Source organism: Budorcas taxicolor, chromosome 4 (genome assembly GCF_023091745.1).
Source record: "Budorcas taxicolor isolate Tak-1 chromosome 4, Takin1.1, whole genome shotgun sequence".
NCBI classification, from domain to species: Eukaryota; Metazoa; Chordata; class Mammalia; order Artiodactyla; family Bovidae; genus Budorcas; species Budorcas taxicolor.
In genome coordinates this window covers 79347096-79367793 of record NC_068913.1, presented here as the reverse complement: position 1 = coordinate 79367793, position 20698 = coordinate 79347096, and the positions used below count along the sequence as shown (strand labels likewise).

At 43.3% G+C, this 20698-nt stretch overlaps 1 protein-coding gene across 5 annotated transcripts in view; it reads right to left on the bottom strand.

Moving 5' to 3' along the window:
• Positions 1-8504: 8504 nt before the first annotated feature.
• The window catches only part of LOC128046621 (cytochrome c oxidase assembly factor 1 homolog), a 99956-nt gene continuing 87762 nt past the window's right edge, over positions 8505-20698 (bottom strand). For 3 of the 5 annotated variants that reach the window (XM_052638771.1, XM_052638773.1, XM_052638772.1), the window contains 5 exons: positions 14890-14941; positions 13430-13529; positions 11276-11424; positions 9596-9672; positions 8506-8815 (listed from right to left, as the gene is read on the bottom strand). In XM_052638771.1, coding sequence (XP_052494731.1) covers positions 8719-8815; positions 9596-9672; positions 11276-11424; positions 13430-13514 — 408 coding nt within the window. In that variant the 5' untranslated portion in view covers positions 13515-13529; positions 14890-14941 and the 3' untranslated portion in view covers positions 8506-8718. Of the gene's footprint in view, positions 8816-9595; positions 9673-11275; positions 11425-13429; positions 13530-14091; positions 14115-14889; positions 14942-20698 lie in introns of those variants that run through there. The other 2 variants (XM_052638775.1, XM_052638774.1) reach the window with 2 other exon arrangements.

Below are 20698 nucleotides of genomic sequence, written 5' to 3'. Positions count from 1 at the left end.
ACAAAATAATGATATCTAAAAATTATTTCAGTGTAGCTAGATTGTGGATGGATCTTTTTTTAATAACTGGAGGATAAGTATCCCGAGATTAGGCTGGTACAGAGGTTGGTGCCTTATGCCGTGTGGCGTGTTTGATAAATGAAGCTTTCTTGGAACACAGCCCATTTGTTTACATTTTCTGCAGCTGCTTTCACAGGGTTGAGTAGCTGCAACAGATATCCTAAGGCCTAATCAACCTAAAATAGATAGTATCTGGCCTCTTTCCGAATAAGTCTGCCAACCCCCGGGCTATTGTCATCTAAACATATTTTAAACAGGAGATTTTCCTGTTTCAAACCAGTACTGACACAGTCCTTTGGGGAGCAGTTTATTTTACATGACAGAAGAATCTTAGTACTTTGCATTCCTTCTTACCATTTTTATTAAAATAAGTGAGTTTTTATCTCCTAAAACTACTTTTACTAAATATGTTACCAGCAATAGTATGACTTTTTACATAAAAATGCTTACTGTTGATACACTGTGATGGGTTTTCATGAGAATTAGTATCATGTTAGTTCTCTAACATCATATTTATATTATAAAGTGACCAGCTTTCTAATAAATTGTGAGAGAAATATACCTAGAAGAAAAAAAATCAAGATACTTAGGAAGAGATATGTTTAATCCTCAGAGAGTGGAAATCACTCAGGAGGGAAGGATTATCCGTCATCCGTGCCCCCTTCAAAGCAACATATTCTGTGTCCTCGTCCTACATCTTTAAAAACTTTGTGTTTTGAAATAATTACAGACTTACAGGGAGTTGGCAAGATAGTACAGACACATCTTATGTAGCTGTAGTTCAATAACAAAACCCTTTTATCACATGTAGTTTCCTGTAACCACAATTTATATACATAACTTCAATCTCAACAAAAATGGGTTGGTATCAACATTTTACCAGTTTGGGTAAAGTATTATATCAATGTTATATGTTTTGTTTCCACTATCAAACAATTGAGAAAACTCAGAGAGAAGGACAGTTTATCATATTTACCTGTTCAGTTCAGTCACTCAGTCGTGTTCAACTCTTTGCGACCCCATGAACCGCAGCACACCGGGCCTCCCTGTCCATCACTAACTCCCGAAGTCCACCCAAACCCATGTCCACTGAGTCGGTGATGCCATCCAACCGTCTCATCCTCTGTAGTCCCCTTCTCCTCCTGCCCTCAATCTTTCCCAGCATCAGGGTCTTTTCAAATGAGTCAGTTCTTCGCATCAGGTGGCCAAAGTATTGGAGTTTCAGCTTCAACAGTCCTTCCCATGAACACCCAGGACTGATTTCTTTTAGGATGGACTGGTAGGATCTCCTTCCAGTCCAAGGGACTCTCAAGAGTCTTCAACACCAAAAGCATCAATTCTACATTTTTGCTCTATTGTTCTTCCTTCCTGATGTTCTAAGACTTTTTTTTTTAAGCATTTCCTTTCTATTTCAAGAGCTTCCCTTAGTCACTCTTTTAAGGTAGGTCTAATCCCATGGACGGAAGAGCCTGGTGGGCTGCAGTCCATGGGGTCGCTAAGAGTCAGACACGACTGAGTGACTTCACTTTCACTTTTCACTTTCATGCACTGGAGAAGGAAATGGCAACCCACTCCAGTGTTCTTGCCTGGAGAATCCCAGGGACGGGGGAGCCTCTTGGGCTGCCGTCTATGGGGTCGCAGAGTCAGACTCGACTGAAGCGACTTAGCAGCAGCAGCAGCAGTTTTTGCTTTCCATCATCTGGAATGTCTTTATTTTTCCTTCATTCCTGAAGGATAATTATATCAGATACAGAATTCAGAGTTGACAGTTCTTTTAGCATTTGAAGAATTCTGTGCTGTTTTTCTGTCCTCCACGGTTTCTGAGGAGACATCTTTCACCTGGATTATCTTTCCAGAGTAGGCAAGGTGGTATTTCTGTCTTGCTACTCTCAAGCTTTTTTCTTTGCCTTTGTTTTTCAGAAGTTTGTTTTATCATAGATTTCATAGGTTTATGTTTGGGTTTCACCCATTTTCTTAAATGTATAGGTTTATGTCTTTTGCCACATTTGGAAACATGTCAGCCATTAATTCTTTAAAATGCTTTTTCAGCCCCACCCTTCTCTCCTGGGATTCCAGTGACATGAATGCCGGATTTTTTTTATTATAGACTCCCATGTACTATTTTTGGACTGTTCTCTTGGTTCAGATTGGGTAATTTCTAAGTTCTTGATCCTTCCCTTCTTTTTGAGATTTTCCTGGCTCTTGGTATACAAAAATACAATTTTCTCTTTATACTGGACACTTGGTTTTATGTTAAAAGACTCTGGATCTTGTTTAAATCTTCTGTTTTAGCACATCTTCTCTGACACCATGCTGGTGGGCAAAGTGGGGGTATGCACGCTGCCTCCTCGCTGCTGCCCGTTGTAGGGTGAAGGTCCAGGTTCACCACTTGGCCTCCTCTGACACCCTGGCGGGGGTTAAGGGTACCTCTTTACTGTCTGAAGAATATGGGCCTCATTGACACCATGAGAATGGTGGGTAGGTGTAGAAGTGTGGGCTGGCTCCCTGTGTGCCCTCCACTGATGCCACAGGGGTGGGGAGAGGATATCACAGGGCAGGGATGGAGTCCTAGCTCCCCACTGAGACTTCTCTGCCACCACCCCTGCAGAGGACCAGGGGCAGCCTCATGAGAGCTGAGTAACGGAGAAAGTCTGGGCTCTCCACCTGGTGCCAACTGACAGGGGAAGGCTGGGGCCCTGTTTTTATCCATGGTGTCTGACAATTACCATGTGGAAGTTCTTTGGCTTGAGAAAGCCAGCTTTTCTTGGCTTCAGTTATCTCTGCCATCGGTGTTTTGAGGCTGCTGGTTTTACCAGCACCTAGTCTGGGGAAAATGAGGTAAAAGAAAACACAGGAACTCACTGCTGTGTTACTATTTGGGTCCAAAGTCCTTAGCTAGTCTGCGGCCTTTTCATTTTTCAGGTTGTTTCTGCTGCTTTGATAAATAGCCCAGGTTTTAGCTGTGCTTAATGGGAAGAACAGAGAAAAGGTCTTTATCTTGTCCCTCCTGGGGGTTTTGCTTCTTAGAATTGACAGTGGTTCTGTGTATTTTAGGTCTGAGAAAATTAGTAAATACACCTCAAATTATGAGAGCCAGGTTTGTGGAAGGAGGAAGTCTCCAGTGAATGCGTATGAGTGTGTACACACACACACACACACACAGTAACATTAGACCAGTGGTAGTTTAAAATTTCTTGGGATTCTTTTTTTGCCAGGAGGATATATCCCACTAGGGATGTTGAGGCAGAAAGTCACTAAATATATTTTAACAAATGAGTCATATAGAGAAGAAATATTCAAAAGTAGTTTAAAGATTTTTTTTTCTTTGCAGTTTTATTTTTTAATTATGTAAAAACAAAACAGCATGGTTTCAAAGTCTCAACTATACGACAAGGTACTTTGTGGAAATCACAGCTTCCATCCCTGTTTCCTGCTTACATCCCCTTGCTGTTTACTTCCCCAGAGGTAACTACTGGTACTGACTTCAGTTATTCTTCCATTGTTCCTCTTTGAAAGTAGAAGCTAATATATACATACATATAGACATGCATATGTAGAATTCCTTTTCACGAGTACAGACTCCTCAATTATAAGGAAATCCCAAAACTGGTGTAACCCATTCTCTATTGATGAATAGTTGGGTTACATTCAGGTTGTTTACAGTTTTTTGCTGTTACAAGCAATGTTGCATTAAATAATCTATACATTGATGGCATTTTTGTATTTTTTTGCCAGCATTTCTTTGGGATAGTATCTTAGTGCAGTGGGTTTGCTGCATAGAATAGTAAGTGTACATGACATTATTGTAGATATCATCAAATTCCCTTCTACAGGTGTTGCATTTTTGTCTTCAAATCAGCAATTTAAATACGCCTGTTTACCCACAGTCTTTTGAGAAAAGAGTTTCTCAGATTTGAGGATTATTGCCCATTTGCTAGGAGAAAAATGGTATCTTCCTATAATTTGACATTGTAGTCTTTTTAATAGTGAGGCTGACCATTTTTTTAAATGTTTGAGTCACCTGAATTTCTTTTCTGCGGATTTGTAGTATCTTTTGCCTATTTTTCTCGTGGGTTACTGTTTTCTCAACTTTCACTCTAGAAATTAGGGATATTGAACTTGTGTAATTTAAATTGTAAGTATTTTCCCATTTATCATTTGCTTTTTGCTTGTCTTTTGGTGTTTTTAAAACATGCAGCAATTTGTTTTTATATAGTCAATTTCCCTTATTTTACAATGAATCATAGTTAAGTTTCTCCACTTGTGGGTTATAAAAGAATTCACCTATATTTTTTTGCTAGTGCCTAGACGGTTTCATTTTTACATTTAGATCTTTGTTCCAATTAGAATCTGTATGATGAGAAATGGATTCCACTTCATCTTTGCTGTGTGTGGCCATCAGGTTGTTCCAGCATCATTTTTCAAGCATCTTCCTCCCCGTCTCTGCCTTAGAGCTGCTTTATCGTAACCAGGTTTCCAGTGCATTGTCTCTTCACGTGCCAGCACACCATCATTTTATTCACAGATACGTTTGAATGGACGTGACACTACCTTCCCTCCTTGCTCTTCCTTTGCAGGGATTTCCTGGCTATCTTTGCTTATTTCTACTTCCAAATGGATTTATAATTAATTAGCCTGTCTAAATTTTTAAAAGTGGCCAATAAAAATATTAGGGACTTTTAAAAGTTAGACACACTAATTAATAAAGATGTCAGGGAGAACTGACATCTTTATGGAGACGAATCTTGCCATCCAAGAACACCGTATGTCTTGTCTTTTGTTCAGTTGTACATTTGGACCTCAGGGAGTGTCTTTTAGCACATCTAAGTTTTGCAAATTTCTTGATAAGTTTTTTCCTAAGTAGTTTTTGCTATTCTAAATAGTGTCTGCTCCCCTTTATTTCTTTTATTTATGTGTCTTCACATATTTATTATTATGTGAAGAATATTGGTTTTATAATTTACTAAATACACAGTACTGATCCATGGATTGCCTTGGGTTTTACAGATATAGTAAATCATCTACCTAAACAGTAACTGTGTTACTCTTTTCTCATGTTTTAGGCCTTTTTAAAAATATCTAATTGTACTGGATACAATACAGTGTTAAATAATAGTCAATATAATGCCTCCTTAACTTGTAAAAACCTCTACCAGTTTCCCAATTAAGATGTTGGCTTTGAGAATATAATGTATACACACACACACCCCCCTTAAGAAAGGAATTATCCATTAATTCTCGTTTTTAATATGAATACTTAATTTTAGTCAAATGCCTTTTTGTGTCTTTTAAAATTAGCATATATACTTTCCTCCTTAGCCTTTTATTAATGTGACGAACTATACTATTGGTTCTCCTAACATGAAACCACTCTTCCATTTCTGAAATAGACTGCTCAGTCACTGTAAAAAGTCCAGTTAAGCTGGAGTGAAAATGTCCCCAGTTTTAAGGACTTAGAAGGGTTTATTTCTCGCTCAGGCTACCTGTCTCATTTTGGGTCATCTTTATTCTAGCACCCAGGTCCTGGGAATAGCTGCCATCTGGAACATTACTGACTTTAGGGAAGACAGACAAAGAAACATGGTGAACCGAGGGCTGGCAGGGAAGTATACTCTCCCTGTAGAGAAGGTCCCTGCATGGGAGGCACTGAAACACTTAGTGAGAAATACAATATACCACTTACTGTATGTCACTGGACTCTGTTTGCAAACATTGTCTTTAGAATTTTACTACAGTCATGAGAGATTGGCCTATAGTTTTCGTGAAAGTCACTCAGTCATGTCCGACTCTTTGTGAACCCATGGACTATACCGTCCGTGGAATTCTCCAGGCCAGAATACTGGAGTGGGTAGCCTTTCCCTTCTCCAGGGGATCTTCCCAACCCAGGAATCAAACCTGGGTCTCCTGAATTGGAGGTGGATTCTTTACCAACTGAGCTATCAGGGAAGCCCATAGTTTTATAATTTCTTACTTTATTAAAAAAAAAAATTTGTAAGTAAAAAATTACTTTCATATTAAGACTGCAAGGTAGCCAAATTTAAAAGTATGATGGTTATGTGGTGGCAGAAAAATAACTTCTGCCTTGGAGGATCATTCTTTAATAATGAAAGGTGTTTAGCGTGCCACATGTGGTCTGTGATACATACGTGTGTCTGAGATATGTTTCTAACATTTCATCTCCCACTTTTGAACCCTGGATCATAAAATGTCAGTTTCTCTTTACACATTCCTGACAGGACTTTTAACAGAACAGGTTCCTGAAGAGTCGAGTCTTCCTGTGGGTGGAGCCTGGAGGTTTCCCTCACCTCTCTCCACCTCCTTGTTGCCCTGCTGCCATCATCAGGGCTCCTTTGGCCAAGCCACCCAACAAGAAGTAGGAACACTGCCTCACCTGTAAGACTGGTAACCGACAGGTATTTATTCATATCTATTCATATCTTTAATATGGACAAGCTGAGAACACCAGAGTCCACAGTCTAGGTTGCTTGCCTTCAGAAAGCCCTAAAGCTGCTGTTGAGAGAGCATTTCTCTGGCCTTTCCACTGGGAAGAGGAGAAAGGCCACTGTTTGCCAAGTGCTGGTAGCTTCATGTGGATGTAATTTAGTTTCATCTTTGCTGAATACAACTTTACCAAAATTGGGAGTGACAGAACCTTGTCTCAGCGGGTATTATTAAATCCCTGGATTGGTGAATGGTTGGAAGACAAGTAGGGGGAAGCCAAAACCAGAAAAATGGGATAAATGACAGTAAAATCTGTGACTTCTGAAAGTCATACAGGTCTTATCAGTATAATTAGGCACAGTCTCTTAACAGTTGAATCATATACTTACTCCAAAATCTGATGGCTATAACCTGCATGTAAAATGCCAGCACTGGCCACCTTTCCAGAGCTTGCTTTTACTATAACTTCAGTTAACCAGCCAAAGGGCAGATCATCTTTCTGGAGTATAGCTCACTTTCCCTGCTGTGACCTTTTTTCATGTTCTTTCTGTCTGTGAGGCAGTCTCCATCATATCTGAAATCTTAGACCTCAAGGCCCATAGAGTCACCAGTCCACCAAGAGGGAGTGACTCAGCTGGCCTCTTGGATTCCTAACTGGTCTCTCTCTTCTACTACGTCATTTTCGCACCACTGCTTGGAACTCAGCTGGTCCAGTATCATGGAAACTGCTGTGAGCAGAGGCCAGGCAGCGTCTTATTTAGTAAATGCCAGTGGGAGTCCTCCTGCCACTTGTTGGCTGTGATTGCTCATCTGCTGTTTTCAGAAGTATATGATTCTTACAATGCTAGTGAAGCCCTTTCTCCAGGGGTGGCTTCGAGCATTTGCTCAGATGGTAAAAAGTCACCTTTGCCTCTGATGATGTATATTATCCAAGATGTTTTCAAGGTCATTCCTGGGAGACCGTGGCTGAGGCACAGTGATTGCTAGATACGCAAGAAGTCGGCTGCACGTACACAGCACCAATTCAAGAGAAGAAAGGACAGTGTCTGCTTCAGTGACTGCATTCTGGCCTGTTCAGAATCAGCCATGAAGGCATTAAGAAGTAAATACACTGAAATATGCTTAACTGGAAAAAGTACCCCAGATGGTGACTCAAATAGAAATTAAGGATCTTTTCACTACATAATACTAGAGGAAAGCCTCTTAATCCAAATTTTACACAAAAATTGTTACTTCCTTTTCCTTCAGAACAGATGATCCACTTGGGTTTTCTATGGTTTGGCCATAGCAAGAAAAAAAAATCCAGCGAACACTGAAAGGAAGTAAAAGCTGTTAAGAGAATAGAATGGCACATAATTGTTAAAGAACAGAGCAGCACAAAAAAGATTCCACAGATTGTAATATCAATCAACACACACACACTGGAAAAAGTGCCCTCAGGGAACGACTTCTCCACTTAATATTCTATTCAAAAAACAAACTACAGAACAATGGTGAAAGGCCTCACACTCTAGCACATTTATGCATAACCTTTTCGAAGTTTCCCTTCAATGAATGTTAAGAGTGCAGGAAAAGAGCTGATGATCATCCATAATGCTTAATAATACTGAGGGGGTTAAACTGGCCTTTCCAAAGCAAAAGTGGCAGATTTCTGGGATTTATAGGCTCTGGTGCTCAGAAGATCTTGTCCCCCTGCAAGACTAATAAAACCTACAGGTAAGATTCTCTAAAATATGGTGGTTTTAAGCTTTTGAAATGTTTGGGTTAAAGCAGTTTTATGAATCTTCAATTAGGCAGACAGTTGGTGACTAAAACAAGAAAAATTCTAAGTACTTGAGAATGACTGACAAGCTACTTAACATAAATTTAGGGGAGAGCGACCAGACAGAAGTGCTTGTCTGTCTCCCTTGGCATTCTGATGTTAACAATTAAAAACATTGTCAGTGCTAGAAAACTCCATTGAAAACTTTTTTTTTTGCCGGGGGGTGGGTTGGTGAGAGATGAGAAATCAACATTATTAATACTGATTCCCTTTATTCTATACAGAGAACTTTCAAATTCTTGTAAATTACAGTAAGTTTCTGATTAAACTAAAAACTTCAGTAGGGTTCACTGTGGTTAAATTAGAATGATACAGAGATCACATATGGCCGCACTTGCAGCCCTGGGGGACGCATGGTGACCAGGGAGGCCAGGAGCAGAGGGAGCTGATCATCTTCACTCCTTTTTCACCTCATCGTTGTCCCTGCTGGGCTTGAAAAGGGGAATCTGCTGACCATCCTTGAGCTCTAAGAAGACCTCCTGAAGGTTCCACCTGAGAAAAACCAAAAGTATAGTCTCTCATCAATGAAACACTGAGGCAAAAGACATGGTTTAAAAGGAAACGTTTGGAATGTCTTAAATTTTTTAAACTATTTTATGTTAGCAGTATGTTAACAATGTTTTAACCTTTTATTCCAGGCTATCTTTATTAAAATCACCATCAAGGCAAGTTTCACAATGAATGGCTGGCATCAGAGAAGGAGCACCTCATTCCTGGTTTCCTAATTCCCCTCGACCTTCAGCTCCTCCTCTAATCCCAGGCTCAGGGGTCAGCGAGGCCAGGCAGGGACCGCCTGCTCCTTTTGTCCCCAGGAATTAAAATACATCCTGGCTAAAGAGCAGACATCTCAGAGAGAGGCTTCCCGTGGGGGAAGTGAGTGACTTAGCTCCTGGCAACCAGACAAGAAAAGCCAATTAATGAGGTGGAGGGGGAGCTTACATAAAGAATGTGATGAATAACTCTGGAACAGGAACCCAGGCCTTCATTCACTTGTAATGACAGAGGCAGCAGTGTTGGAAACTGTGACACAGCATGGCAGACCTAGACCACACCAACTAAAGCTCCTCAGATCCAGTAGTTAGCACTGGAGAAAACGTCCGGACTGAGCTAAGAGCAAAAGCATGGGCATGCGTGTTGTCCTGGCTGTGAAACTTCTGAAGCTTTGTAAAACTAATTCTTAGTGCCGCAATCATACAGCTGCAGTTGAAAAGGGGAATCAAGATTGTTTCCAGAAGGTTCTCCTCCTGCTCCCCACCCACTTTCCCATCATACCTCTTAAAGGGGGCATCTCTAGATGAGCTGACATAGAGATGGCCTTCTGACTTTGGTCCAGAGACAGGGATCTTCAGCTGGGGGGTATAAAGAGACATAAGTGGATACAACGCTGTCCTCTCAGAGATGGCTATAACGTGAGAAAAGCATGAGGCCACTCTCAGCTGATGGGAACAGTCTGTATCTAGGTAGGGGCTTGAGTTGCATAGGGGGATGCATTTGTTAAAATTCATCAGATAGAAGACTTAGGTCACAGGGAGTGAATTTTTACCTCAAAAACAGCAACCATAAACTCTAGTTAAGGATATATAGCTTATGAATTTAAAGGTGAAGTGTACAGCTATTTGGAATTTTAGAGGTTCATGAACAAATAGAGGCAGGCAAATAGGTACGGGATAAAGCACACTGAGCAAAATACCGAATCCAGGTAGCAGACACATGGGTGCCGCAGCACAGATGCTCATCTTTTCCATATACTTGAAACTTTTCATAACAGAAAAACAAAAAACAAGCCCACTGTTTGTTTTAAAAGGGTAACTATTAGTTGCAAACTGGTCCATACTCTGATCTGGACCATAAAGGAGTTAGAAATCAGAGGAAATTAATAGATTAAAAAAACAACAGAAAAGATAAATATAATCTAGAGCTGGGAAAAGATAAAATCAACAAACCTCTAGCCAGACTCAAAAAAAAAGGAGTGGACCCGAATGAGAAATGAAAGAGGAAGAGCCACAAGTCTTAGTACAGAGAGACAGAGAATCATAGAAGACTGAACAGTGCCAACAAACTGGACTAATCCAATATAAATTCAACTAGACATCAATTGAAAGTTTTTTTAAACCACTGACTATTTTTAGCAGAATACTTGAACAAAATTGCTTTTGTAGTTAGGAGAATTCCAGTAAAACTGTTCCTGTTAAAGTTAATAAAACAACAAGAACAAAAATAAACTAGGTCAGATCAGCTCACTCTTATCCTCCAAATACTCCAGGCCTTCTGCTTGTCGCAGAAACGAGCGCACAGCTCACAGGATGACATCACAGCCCTTTCACTGCCTCACTCAGCCCATTCTCCCAGCCACACCTCCGCTGAGAACACACTGGCAGAGGGAACCACAGCCAGAAACTCCCTCAAAGTCGTCTCTGTATTCCCCATACAACTTAGAATCATTCCTCTAACATATTAGACAGAAGGAAAAAAATGCTTTTTATATTCAGTTGAGTTTTATCAGTTGAACTATAAAACTGAGATACAGCTGAAAAAATTTACTGGCATTGCATGGAAGCTTTTACATTTAAAACTGGAGTTTAGAGTTTCTAGATTTGAATAAGCACCGATTAGCTGTAGGGTATATTTCAAGTGCAAAACTGAAATACTGGCAAACCACCACTGATCATTTCTCGACAACCTTCAGTTCAAGATGGAGACCTGAGCACAAACAGGTTTTTCCTTGCCACATCAATTCCCCGGAAAGGAAGAAAACTTATGTGCAAGTTAATTAATCCACAATGCTTTTTTTTTTTTAAGGTGCTAAGTAACACCTAGTGGCAGTTTTACATAGTGGATTTTCCCATCTCACACCTTTTTCTCCAGCTTGTTCCAAGACCCTTTCCAGATTACAGCAGGCCTTCCTCAACCCAGTAGGCACCCAGCCTACAGTTCACCGTGGGAGCAGGTTACCTTTGCTTCGGCAATGTCCACAAAGTTGTACTTGTCGGTGAGTCGGAGGTAGTGAACATTGAGAGGGGTGCCCAGAGCTTCCAGTGCCTCAGGGTGGCTGTGCAGCTGCTCCAGGGCCAGCTGGTAATAAGAAGCTCTGGAAAACGTTTCTAAGTGGAGAACAGAGGGGTTACATGTATTTCCTTTACTGAACTTGTAGAAAGTTAAATGACACAATTCATGTACAGCATGGAAAATAGAAACAAACATGAAATCAACAGGTGGAATTATTAAGGTCTATCTAATCCGTCCATTTTAGAGACACTAAAATATAGGAAGTCAGCATCTGTAGAGGCATGGCAGGTGACCTTGAGCAAGGTATTTGATCTTTCTGTGTCATTTCCTCACCTCATTCACTGCCTGTCTTCTTCACATAAGGCGTCTGCTCAGACCTTCTCTAACTTTCTTTCTATTTCTATGTCCTGTGATTCCATGACTTGCTCAGTGACACGGCTAATCTGAAGCAGAGTTGGGGCCAGAATCTAACTTGACTTCTGAACATTACTCCTTCCACTAAGAGGAAGGTTCTGATAAACCAGCAAAATACAGAGACTGCACCACCAAAAACAAAACCCTTAGGCCAACAGGACATGAAAATGCTAACTTGTCAAGTTTACAGATTTATGCCAACATTTCATGTAGATAAACTGCTCTCAGCCTCAGGTATCCTTGGCCCAAAGGCTACTGGGAACTCCAGGAAGCACTCCCCTGAAAGCATCAGGTACGACAAGCCTCCCCAAGGAGAGACCAGAGGAAGCTAAGCTTCTCAAGTATGGTTGTCAGTGTGGCTACAAGAAAGACTTGGCGGCCAGATCACAGTAATGGACGGGAAAGGCAGCTTGAGCCTGGAGAGGTCGAGGAGAATGCCCTTCCAGGATGGCCTCCCAGGAGAGGGCTGCAGGCGTGAACGAGGTCTCAGCCATGACAAACGGAGGAGCAGAGGTGGTAATCCAGACCACCTTCCCTGAGCAATTCCTCCGTATCCCACAAGCTGTGAGATTGATTTAATTTTTACAACCTCACACGGAGGCCTTAAATATTACCCCTCATCACATAGCTAACTCAGGCCCAGGAAGAAAACCGACTCCCCCATAAGGTCACACAGCTAGGCCAGAGTTGGGAGTTGTGATTCAACCCAGGCAGTTGGTCGCAGAGCCCACTGGACTATCACTATCAGCTGACCCCAGCTCGCTCAGAAGGAAAGGCTGCCAGGCCCTCAACCTGAAAATGCATTCATTCCTGTCACGTTCTGCCTCTGTTGCTCTGGCAGAGGGGCAGGGGTGCTGAGCTATTCCAGTCTGAATTATCCCTGGGAATGCGCATCTCTGGCCACCTCTAGACCCAGAGACCTCTGGGTCCGCCCTGAAGGAAGGTGGGGAGGAGCGAGTGGAGGGGGCTGAGGCTATGTGCCTGGCTGTGGGTGATGCCCACGTCAGGACGGGAAGTAACAGGGTGAGGAGCCAAGCTGGGCAGGCATAAAAGACCTTCAAAGAAAGTCAGTCTTTTCCTGCTGCTGCTTCGCAACCAGTAGCACTGAAATGCCCTTAAATGTCTCGGCTGTTCACAATAATCGCGGTCTAGCTTTACAAATTCAAATTTAGGTGCAGTGGGGCTGGAAGCCGCATCTGTCAGGATTTTGCCAGCCTGGACTCTTATCTTCTGCTCCTGCCCCAGTCCCCAGCTCAAGGTGTCCCGTCAGCCACTAAATGAACAGCAGAGAATGGCAGGGTAAACAGGCTGAGGACGCTGGAGAAAGCCAGTTTTCCACACCTGGGAACCATCTGGTAGCCCCCTTTCCTTTGTTCTTTACATAATCTCAGAAATCTTGATGGATCCCCTGCGTGTGCACAGGGGTGAAAGCCCATCTTGCTTTTTCAAGGCTTCTTATGCAAATGAGTCCTGTTCCTTTTATTTGTTCTTGTGGCTCCTGGGAAAACTGGGATTATAGGATGAGAAGTAAGCTATAGCCAATGGAATGGTGTACTGGCTGCTCAAAATAGCCCTTTCCTTCTTTCTCTAATCTACTGAAAGCATCTGAAGTATTTCCTTTGATGAAGGAAGGGGCCAAGAGAACTAAGAGGCGGCCTTGCCGTGGGCGCTTCACCAGATACTTACTCTGGACCAGGTAGTACAGAATGGCGCAGCCCCCACTAGCTGCCACTCCAGCGAAAAAGATCTGTTTCCCCAGAGGCATTGGCATCCTGCTTCCTAGAGACTTGGGAACAAAAGAGGTGAATTTATGGTGAGATTCAGGTTCGTGCCAAGGTTTCTGCCTGGATTGGGCCCCATGGGGAAGGGAAAGCTAAGGAGGAAGCCAGAAAGGAGGCAAGGCCGCCTTCCCTTTCAGAAGGCCGGGGCCAGTTCTGGAGCCCAAGTGAAAGTGCCCTCCGGAGGGTGGCCTGCATTCAGGACCAGGGCCACAGGGGCAAGGGCTGAGCACAGAGCAGGCATTCAGCCCTGCCGTCCTGATGGACAGAATGTGGCCCACGTGCCAAGTCCCACACAGCCAGGAAGCACAACCACTTTGTCTCACGCCGGCTGGTAAACAGGAAGCTTCTCCCTTTGTGGCAATAGCTGGTCTTGTAAGCCTACAAGCGGGCCAGAGCAGTCACTGGCTGCTTTCTTTCATATTTTGAGAAATGCCCCACCCCCTGGATAAGGAAACTGGCCGTGACTTTCAGGCTGAATGAAGAGATGGAGAGGAGCCAGCTCCGCAAGTTCAGTGCACCAAACCCACTGCACTGGACTCAGATCAGCGAGTGTCTCCGCTAACCAACCTGAGTCAAGGTGAACACATTCCCACCGTCTGCTCCTCCATCTTCCCGGGGATGGAGAGTAAGAACAGCTGCCTGCCTATCATTTCTGCAACCTGAAGGTAAATGAATCCTGAAGGTTCAGAAGAAGGCCTATTGGAGAAAGTTCCTCATGTAGATACTCTTTCTGGGAACTGGTCATTAAACACACCCCCTGACAGCGCTGAAGTTGACCAGTTCTACACAGAAATATCAAACTCAGGGTTTAGATAAATCGAATTAAAAAAGATGAAGTTTCAGATCATCCCTATATTGTTTACTCATATACTGTTTTGTTCAACTAAGGAAAGGGTACCAAAACTCCAAATCAGTGTCCTCCAATGCCGTGGGAGTCTCTGCTGTGCTCTCTGTTAGGTAAGGATATTTCTCAAAGTGGAGGGTAAACTCAATTACAGTAGTGTGATCCGGGAAAAAAAAACATTTAGTCTCATGATGAAAACAGGCAGAGCATCTCCAAAGAATGCATTAGTCAGATCTTGCTTAACATGAAGGAGAGCTCAATGGGGTGTGGCGGTGAGCAGGAGTCATGCACAGCTTCCTACACAGCTGTCGTTTCTCAAGCGAGCCCGAGACAGGAGGAAAAGTCCAAAGCAATTCAGAGAAGTGCCACCACACCCCTGACGTGGTCTTGCAGCCAGCCACAAGTGAACAGTGAGGACCCAGGGAACCCACGACTATTTGGGGAGAGACATCCATCTACTGTCTAACTTGAGGACACCGGGGGGCATCAGATGGGGAGCTAGGCCCCAGAACAGTCATTACCTTTGCCACTTCGTAGCCCAGTTTCCTTGAAAACCATCTAAGGAAGGTTGCCCTGCAATCAGACAAAAACTTTACGTTAGAAGAACTTTCTCAGGGAATTCCCTGGTGGTCCAGTGGGTAAGCCTCCGGGCTCTCACTGCCAAGAACCTGAGTTCAATCTCTGGTCAGGGAACTAAAATCTGACAAGCTGCTTAGTGCAGTGAATGAATTAACGGATACATAATCACTTTCTCAAATACAATTTTCTTTGGTGGATAGTTTTACACAGCTAAGACTTATTACCAGTCTAAGCTTTAGAGAAGTTAAGTTCTAAAATGAGCCTTATCTGGTTTTCCCCTCTTTCTCTTTCGCTAAATTAAGAAGAAAAAACAAAGCCTGCTGGTTTCCTGTCACCATACTGTGCATGCTCTCTGGCAGCAAACCAGAAACTGGTGCGGGCAAGAGAGGGTTCAACCTCAGCACACACAACGCGGCCAGTCCACAGCTACTGACAGGGGATGTTTATCCATGTAAGCTGTGCTCCATGGATTAAAACAGCTTTTCGGGGTTAAAAGGAAACAGCAATATAGTGAGCGTCTATGTTGCCTTTAATGTTGCTGCTAACAGCCATTACTCATATCTCTTACTATTTACTATCTGCCTGGTGATATTCTAAAGTGAAAAGAAAGTGAAGTCGCTCAGTCTTGTCTGACTCTTTGCGACCCCATGGACTGTAGCCTACCAGGCTCCTCTGTCCCCGGAATTTTCCAGACAAGAATACTGGAGTGGGTTGCCATTTCCTTCTCCAGGGGATCTTCCCGACCCAGGGATCGAATCCGGGTCTCCCGCATTGTAGACAGACGCTTTACCGTCTGAGCCAGCACTGCACATATATTAATCCATTGAACTCTCACTACAACCCCAGGAAGTAGAGGAACAAACTATTGTTAAAACTGAGGCGTAAAAAGATTAAGTAAAATGCCCAGAATCTCACAAATAAGTGTGTGAGTGGTAGCCCTGGGATTCAGACCCAAGTAGTCCAGCCCCAGGGGCTGTGTCTTCACCTACCACAGTCCACTGACTAAGGTATCTGTCATTTCAGAAATACTGAGATGTGGGGGGAAAAAATACATCTCAGCATTATAACATATTCGTCACATTCAGTGCAAAAGCCTTGTCAAGTGTGCTTTCCCTGCTATTTTTCAGATAACAGCATGGCGTGAATTCACACTTTTGTTCTTCCTTTAGCTTAGCAAACAGGTGTTGAGGGCCTGCCCTGGCCAGACTGATGGTGCTGGGGATGTGGACAGTTCCCACCAATTACAACACGGGGCCATGGAGCACAACTGCACAGGCAGGCACACCCCTCTACCCACCACCCCCACACACTCAGGGCGCCCCTCACAGAGTAAACAGCCTGCACTCATACATTTATCAGATAGGTTTCCAGTAGCAGGAAGTCCTATGCAGTACCTTGTTCTAATTTGCACAAAGGCCCCTGTGGGTGAGCAACCCAGGTACTGTGACCCAACACATGCAGCAGGAGAGGAAGTAGCATCCAGGAAGTGGTCCGCCCTGCTTTCACAGAGGAAACCGACATAGAGCGGAGAGAGACGCAGGGGTGGGAAGAGGGCTTCAGGTTCACAGAAATGACAAGCAGAGGGAGGGCAGAGTGGCAGAACCAGAGCTGCAGAAGTACAGAAGGGGAACCATGAGAAATGGGTCTAGAAATGGAGGCATTTGCTCAGAGAGGCGTCTCCCCTGTGTGGCTGGGTTGACTCTGCAGGAAAGGGCTGCAGAAAGGAGAGGGATGGGATAGGGCATGACCAGACAGGTGACTTCTGCAACAGCCCAGCCTACAGCTCAGACCAGAGTGGTAAGAATCCATCAAGAGGACGGTTTCTTAAAATATTTAGGACAGTTCTTATATATTTGCTAATTTATACACCAACTTCTAAAAAGAATGATGGGGCTACCAAGGACATTACATGTCAGAAGAGAAGTAAACAGATGGATAAGGAGATGAAGACAAATGGAAAACAATTTTAAGAAGAAAAAGCTGGGGTAAAGTTAGTACCCCAAACTACACACTGTCATGCACTGGCCGTTTCCTCAAGGTGGCCACAGTCTTGACACCGAGCTTCCTATCTGCTCAGCAGAAAAGGGAGCCTAAGTAGCTACAAGGTCCAGAGCGTCCATGGAGGAACACCACCCTCCTGATACCATACCTGCTATCTCTCCCACACGTGTTCAGAAAGGCAATCTCTCAAGTGGGTGGTGTTACAAACAGCACCCCTAGATCTTCTTATAAAATATCATAATCAAAACCACAATCACAGTCCAAGAAAAAAAAAGCATAAACAGAATCTCACAAGTGACCCAAATAGTAAGGACTTAGTCGGTAGCTCTACTGGGCTACTCTGACTCCGTGGACCGCTAAGGCAGTCATGATCCACCTGGTCTCCAGGGAGCCACTGATTGTGTCCAAGCAAGAAGGGATTGTGATGGGAGAAAGGGGGGCTCAGTCTCTGCTCCTTTTCACCCAGCTTCAGTTTCCCTGCCCCATTGGCTAACTTTTGAATAAAGTATTCAGCAGCCCTTAATCTCACAAAAAAATTCCATAAAGCTCTGTAAAACTAGAGACAGACTTTAGGCTACCTCCAAGAAGGTGACATTTTATATCTAAGTGTTTGATAAGAATTGAAGATTTTTTAACGAAGTGAAAATCTCCCAAGAAACTCAAATTCAATTACTCTTCTTATTGGTTAGTCACCAAGTTGTGTCTGACTCTTTGCAACTGCAGGACTGTAGCCCGTCACACTCCTCTCTGTCCATGGGGATTCTCTAGGCAGGAATACTGGAGTGGGTTGCCATTTCCTTCTCCAGGGGATCGTCTCGATTTTTTTTTTTTTTTTTTTTTTTCGCTTTACAATTAACCGAGAGGAAAGGGTTGCAACTCATTTTGAAAACTAAGGGATGGTTAGCCACAGGAAGGTGGAACTAACCTAATAGCTCTGCTCTGACGCACAAAGAGTACTTGGGCCCCAGTGGTTTCAAAGTACTGACCCCCTTTCTAGAATCAAAAGGCGATCTGTCAGACAGCTGCGAGAGCCAGCAGAGGGTTCGAGACTACCTCCTGGCTGCTCCCCTCAAGCCCCTACAGATGAAGAAGGTCTGCAGAAGTCTCACCAGCGGGGTGGACAGAAGAACTCCTGAGGGTTCGAGCCACAGAAAAACACCTGAGCTGGAAGGAGGGAAGCAGTCTCATGCTGCAATCTCAACCTCTGCACATCAGAATCCCTTGAGGACAGCTTAGGGTCATGTAGCTCTTCCATAGAAGGGCTGTCTGACCCTGCAAGCCATGGTCTTTCCACTGAGTGACAAAACACACATTACAGATCATAGATTTCAGAATAATCAGATTCTCACACAGGTGGTATGTGCTGTCCAAAAGCCACTCTAAAGGTCACATGTCAATATATCCCCAAGTCATCATTTTCAGGGTCAAGACAGAGAGAGAACACTGACTCAGAAAATACTGGACGGAGGAGAGGCAGGTCTTCCCATCTGCTGAATGACACTGCCTACAATACTGCCACTCTTGGAGGACTACACATCCTTCCAGCCTTTAGAAAATCAAACCATGAGGGGAAGAGAGGGCAGAGGAGGGGAGGACATCGACTTAAGAAAACAGACATGAAAAATTAAGACAGTAAGAAATAAAGTGAAAGAACAAGGAAGGACTAGACCAAAAAAGACCAAAAATAGACCAAAAATAAAATATAAGAAAAGAAGTGTGACTAGCAAAAAAGAAAACTGGGGCCAAACTTCAAAAGAATGAAATGTAGCATATTTGAGATGAGGGAGACAAAAGAGGCTAAAAACCCAAAAATATAGCAGCATGCAAATAAATGTGATTAAAAGATGTTTTTAAATTAAAAGACAATAAATATTCTCACCAAAAATAAATAAAAGTTAAGTGATGGATTTGTTAGAGGGAATCCACTTATAGTGTTTACATTATGTATATTAGAGCATATAATACATTTATATATTAGAGATATAAATATCTGACAATTTTGTCAATTACACCTCAATAAAAATGAGAAAGGGAAAAAAAAAGGTGATCATGTTAAAATGAGACCAGGAAGGTGTTGCTCTAGTCCATTATGACTAATATCCTCATAAGAAGAGGAAGAGACACCAGGGATGCAGGTGTGCAGAGCAAACCATGTGAAGAGGCAGCAAGGGGAGCACTTGCAAGCCAAGGAGAGAGGCCTCAGAAGGAGGCCCACCTACACCTTGGCCTTGGGCCTCCCAGCCTCCAGAACTCTGACAATATGAATTTCTGTTGTTTAAACCCCTTCCCTGAATTAAAAGACTAAGAAGGTAAGCATTTTAAATATTAAGCTTTCTAACCAGTTTTGGCTGTGGAGTCTTAGAATAACCAAGTGCTTCTAGAAGAAAACTTTCTGTTCTGAACTCAGGACAATCATGAGGAGAGCACCTGGCAGGGGGCAACTTTCCCCCGGGTTAAGGTGAGTTAGGAATACTGATAAAAGGCTGTCCAATGTTGATAAGAGATCCAAGTACCTGGTAGTGATTCCAGGGAAACAGTGACTACCTGGAAGAGATCCTGGTGCCAATAAAAAGGACTGTGCTAAGTCGCTTGGTTGTTTCTGTGACACCATGGACTACAGCCCGCCAGGCTCCTCTGTCCATGGAGTTTTCCAGGCAAGGATACTGGAGTGGGTTGCCATTTCCTACTCCAAGGGATCTTCTTGACCCAGGGATTGAACCTGCGTCTCCTGCACTGGCAGGCGGATTCTTTACCACTGAGCCACCTAGAAAGCTCCTTAACATTTTTTTAAAAAATAATGAAATATAGGATGAAAAAAAAACTAGCTTAAGAGGGCACCAGGCGACTTGACATGAATTTTTAAATCCCCTTTAAAACACCTATAAAGACACACACAAGAAAAGTCAGAAAGCAGAGCCTACTTCAGACAGTAACATATTACTAAAATCTGGGAGAAAGTTCCACTAACTAGTGTGAAGAAAGACACAGTTCAATGGCCAACCGCAGCTCCACCTACCTCTGAAGGGTAAGAACACAGCTGCCAGGAAGTGCATGGGAAGAAAGTGTAGCCCTTCACCCCTCTCCACCCTCAGCCCAGGGTTCCTGGTTTTGCAGCAATCAGGAAACAGGCAGCCAGCCCCACACTGGGTGAGCCCTGACAGCCACGATTCCCTCCCTATCCAGAAGTTCTTTTGTATCCATTCAGAGGCTACAATCCTAGTCAGTAAAATTTCACAGCAAGTAGAGACACGACTGGCACTGGCAACAATTTACTCCAAGAAATAAAATAATATGAAGAAGACATTGATTTGGACACATCCTTAGTTATTGAAAGACACTGCCTGTAAGAACCAAGCAAGACGGGCTTCCCTAGTGGCTCAGACAGTAAAGAATCCGCGTGCAATATAGGAGACCTGGGTTCAGACCCTGGGTTGGGAAGATCCCCTGGAGGAGGGCAAGGCAACCTATTCCGATATTCTTGCCTGGAGAATCCCCAGGGGCAGAGGAGCCTGGTAGGCTACAGTTCATGGGGTCACAAAGAGTCAGACACGACTGAGTGACTAAGAACACACAAGATGGGAATAAAGAGACATCATTCTAAGAAGAAAACAGAAGAAACTCAGGTAAGAGCCCAAGGAAACTCAAAAATGCAACAGCACACCTGACATTGAAGTGAAGTCGCTCAGTTGTGTCCGACTCTCTGTGACCCCATGGACTGTAGCCCACCAGGCTCCTCAATCCATGGAATTT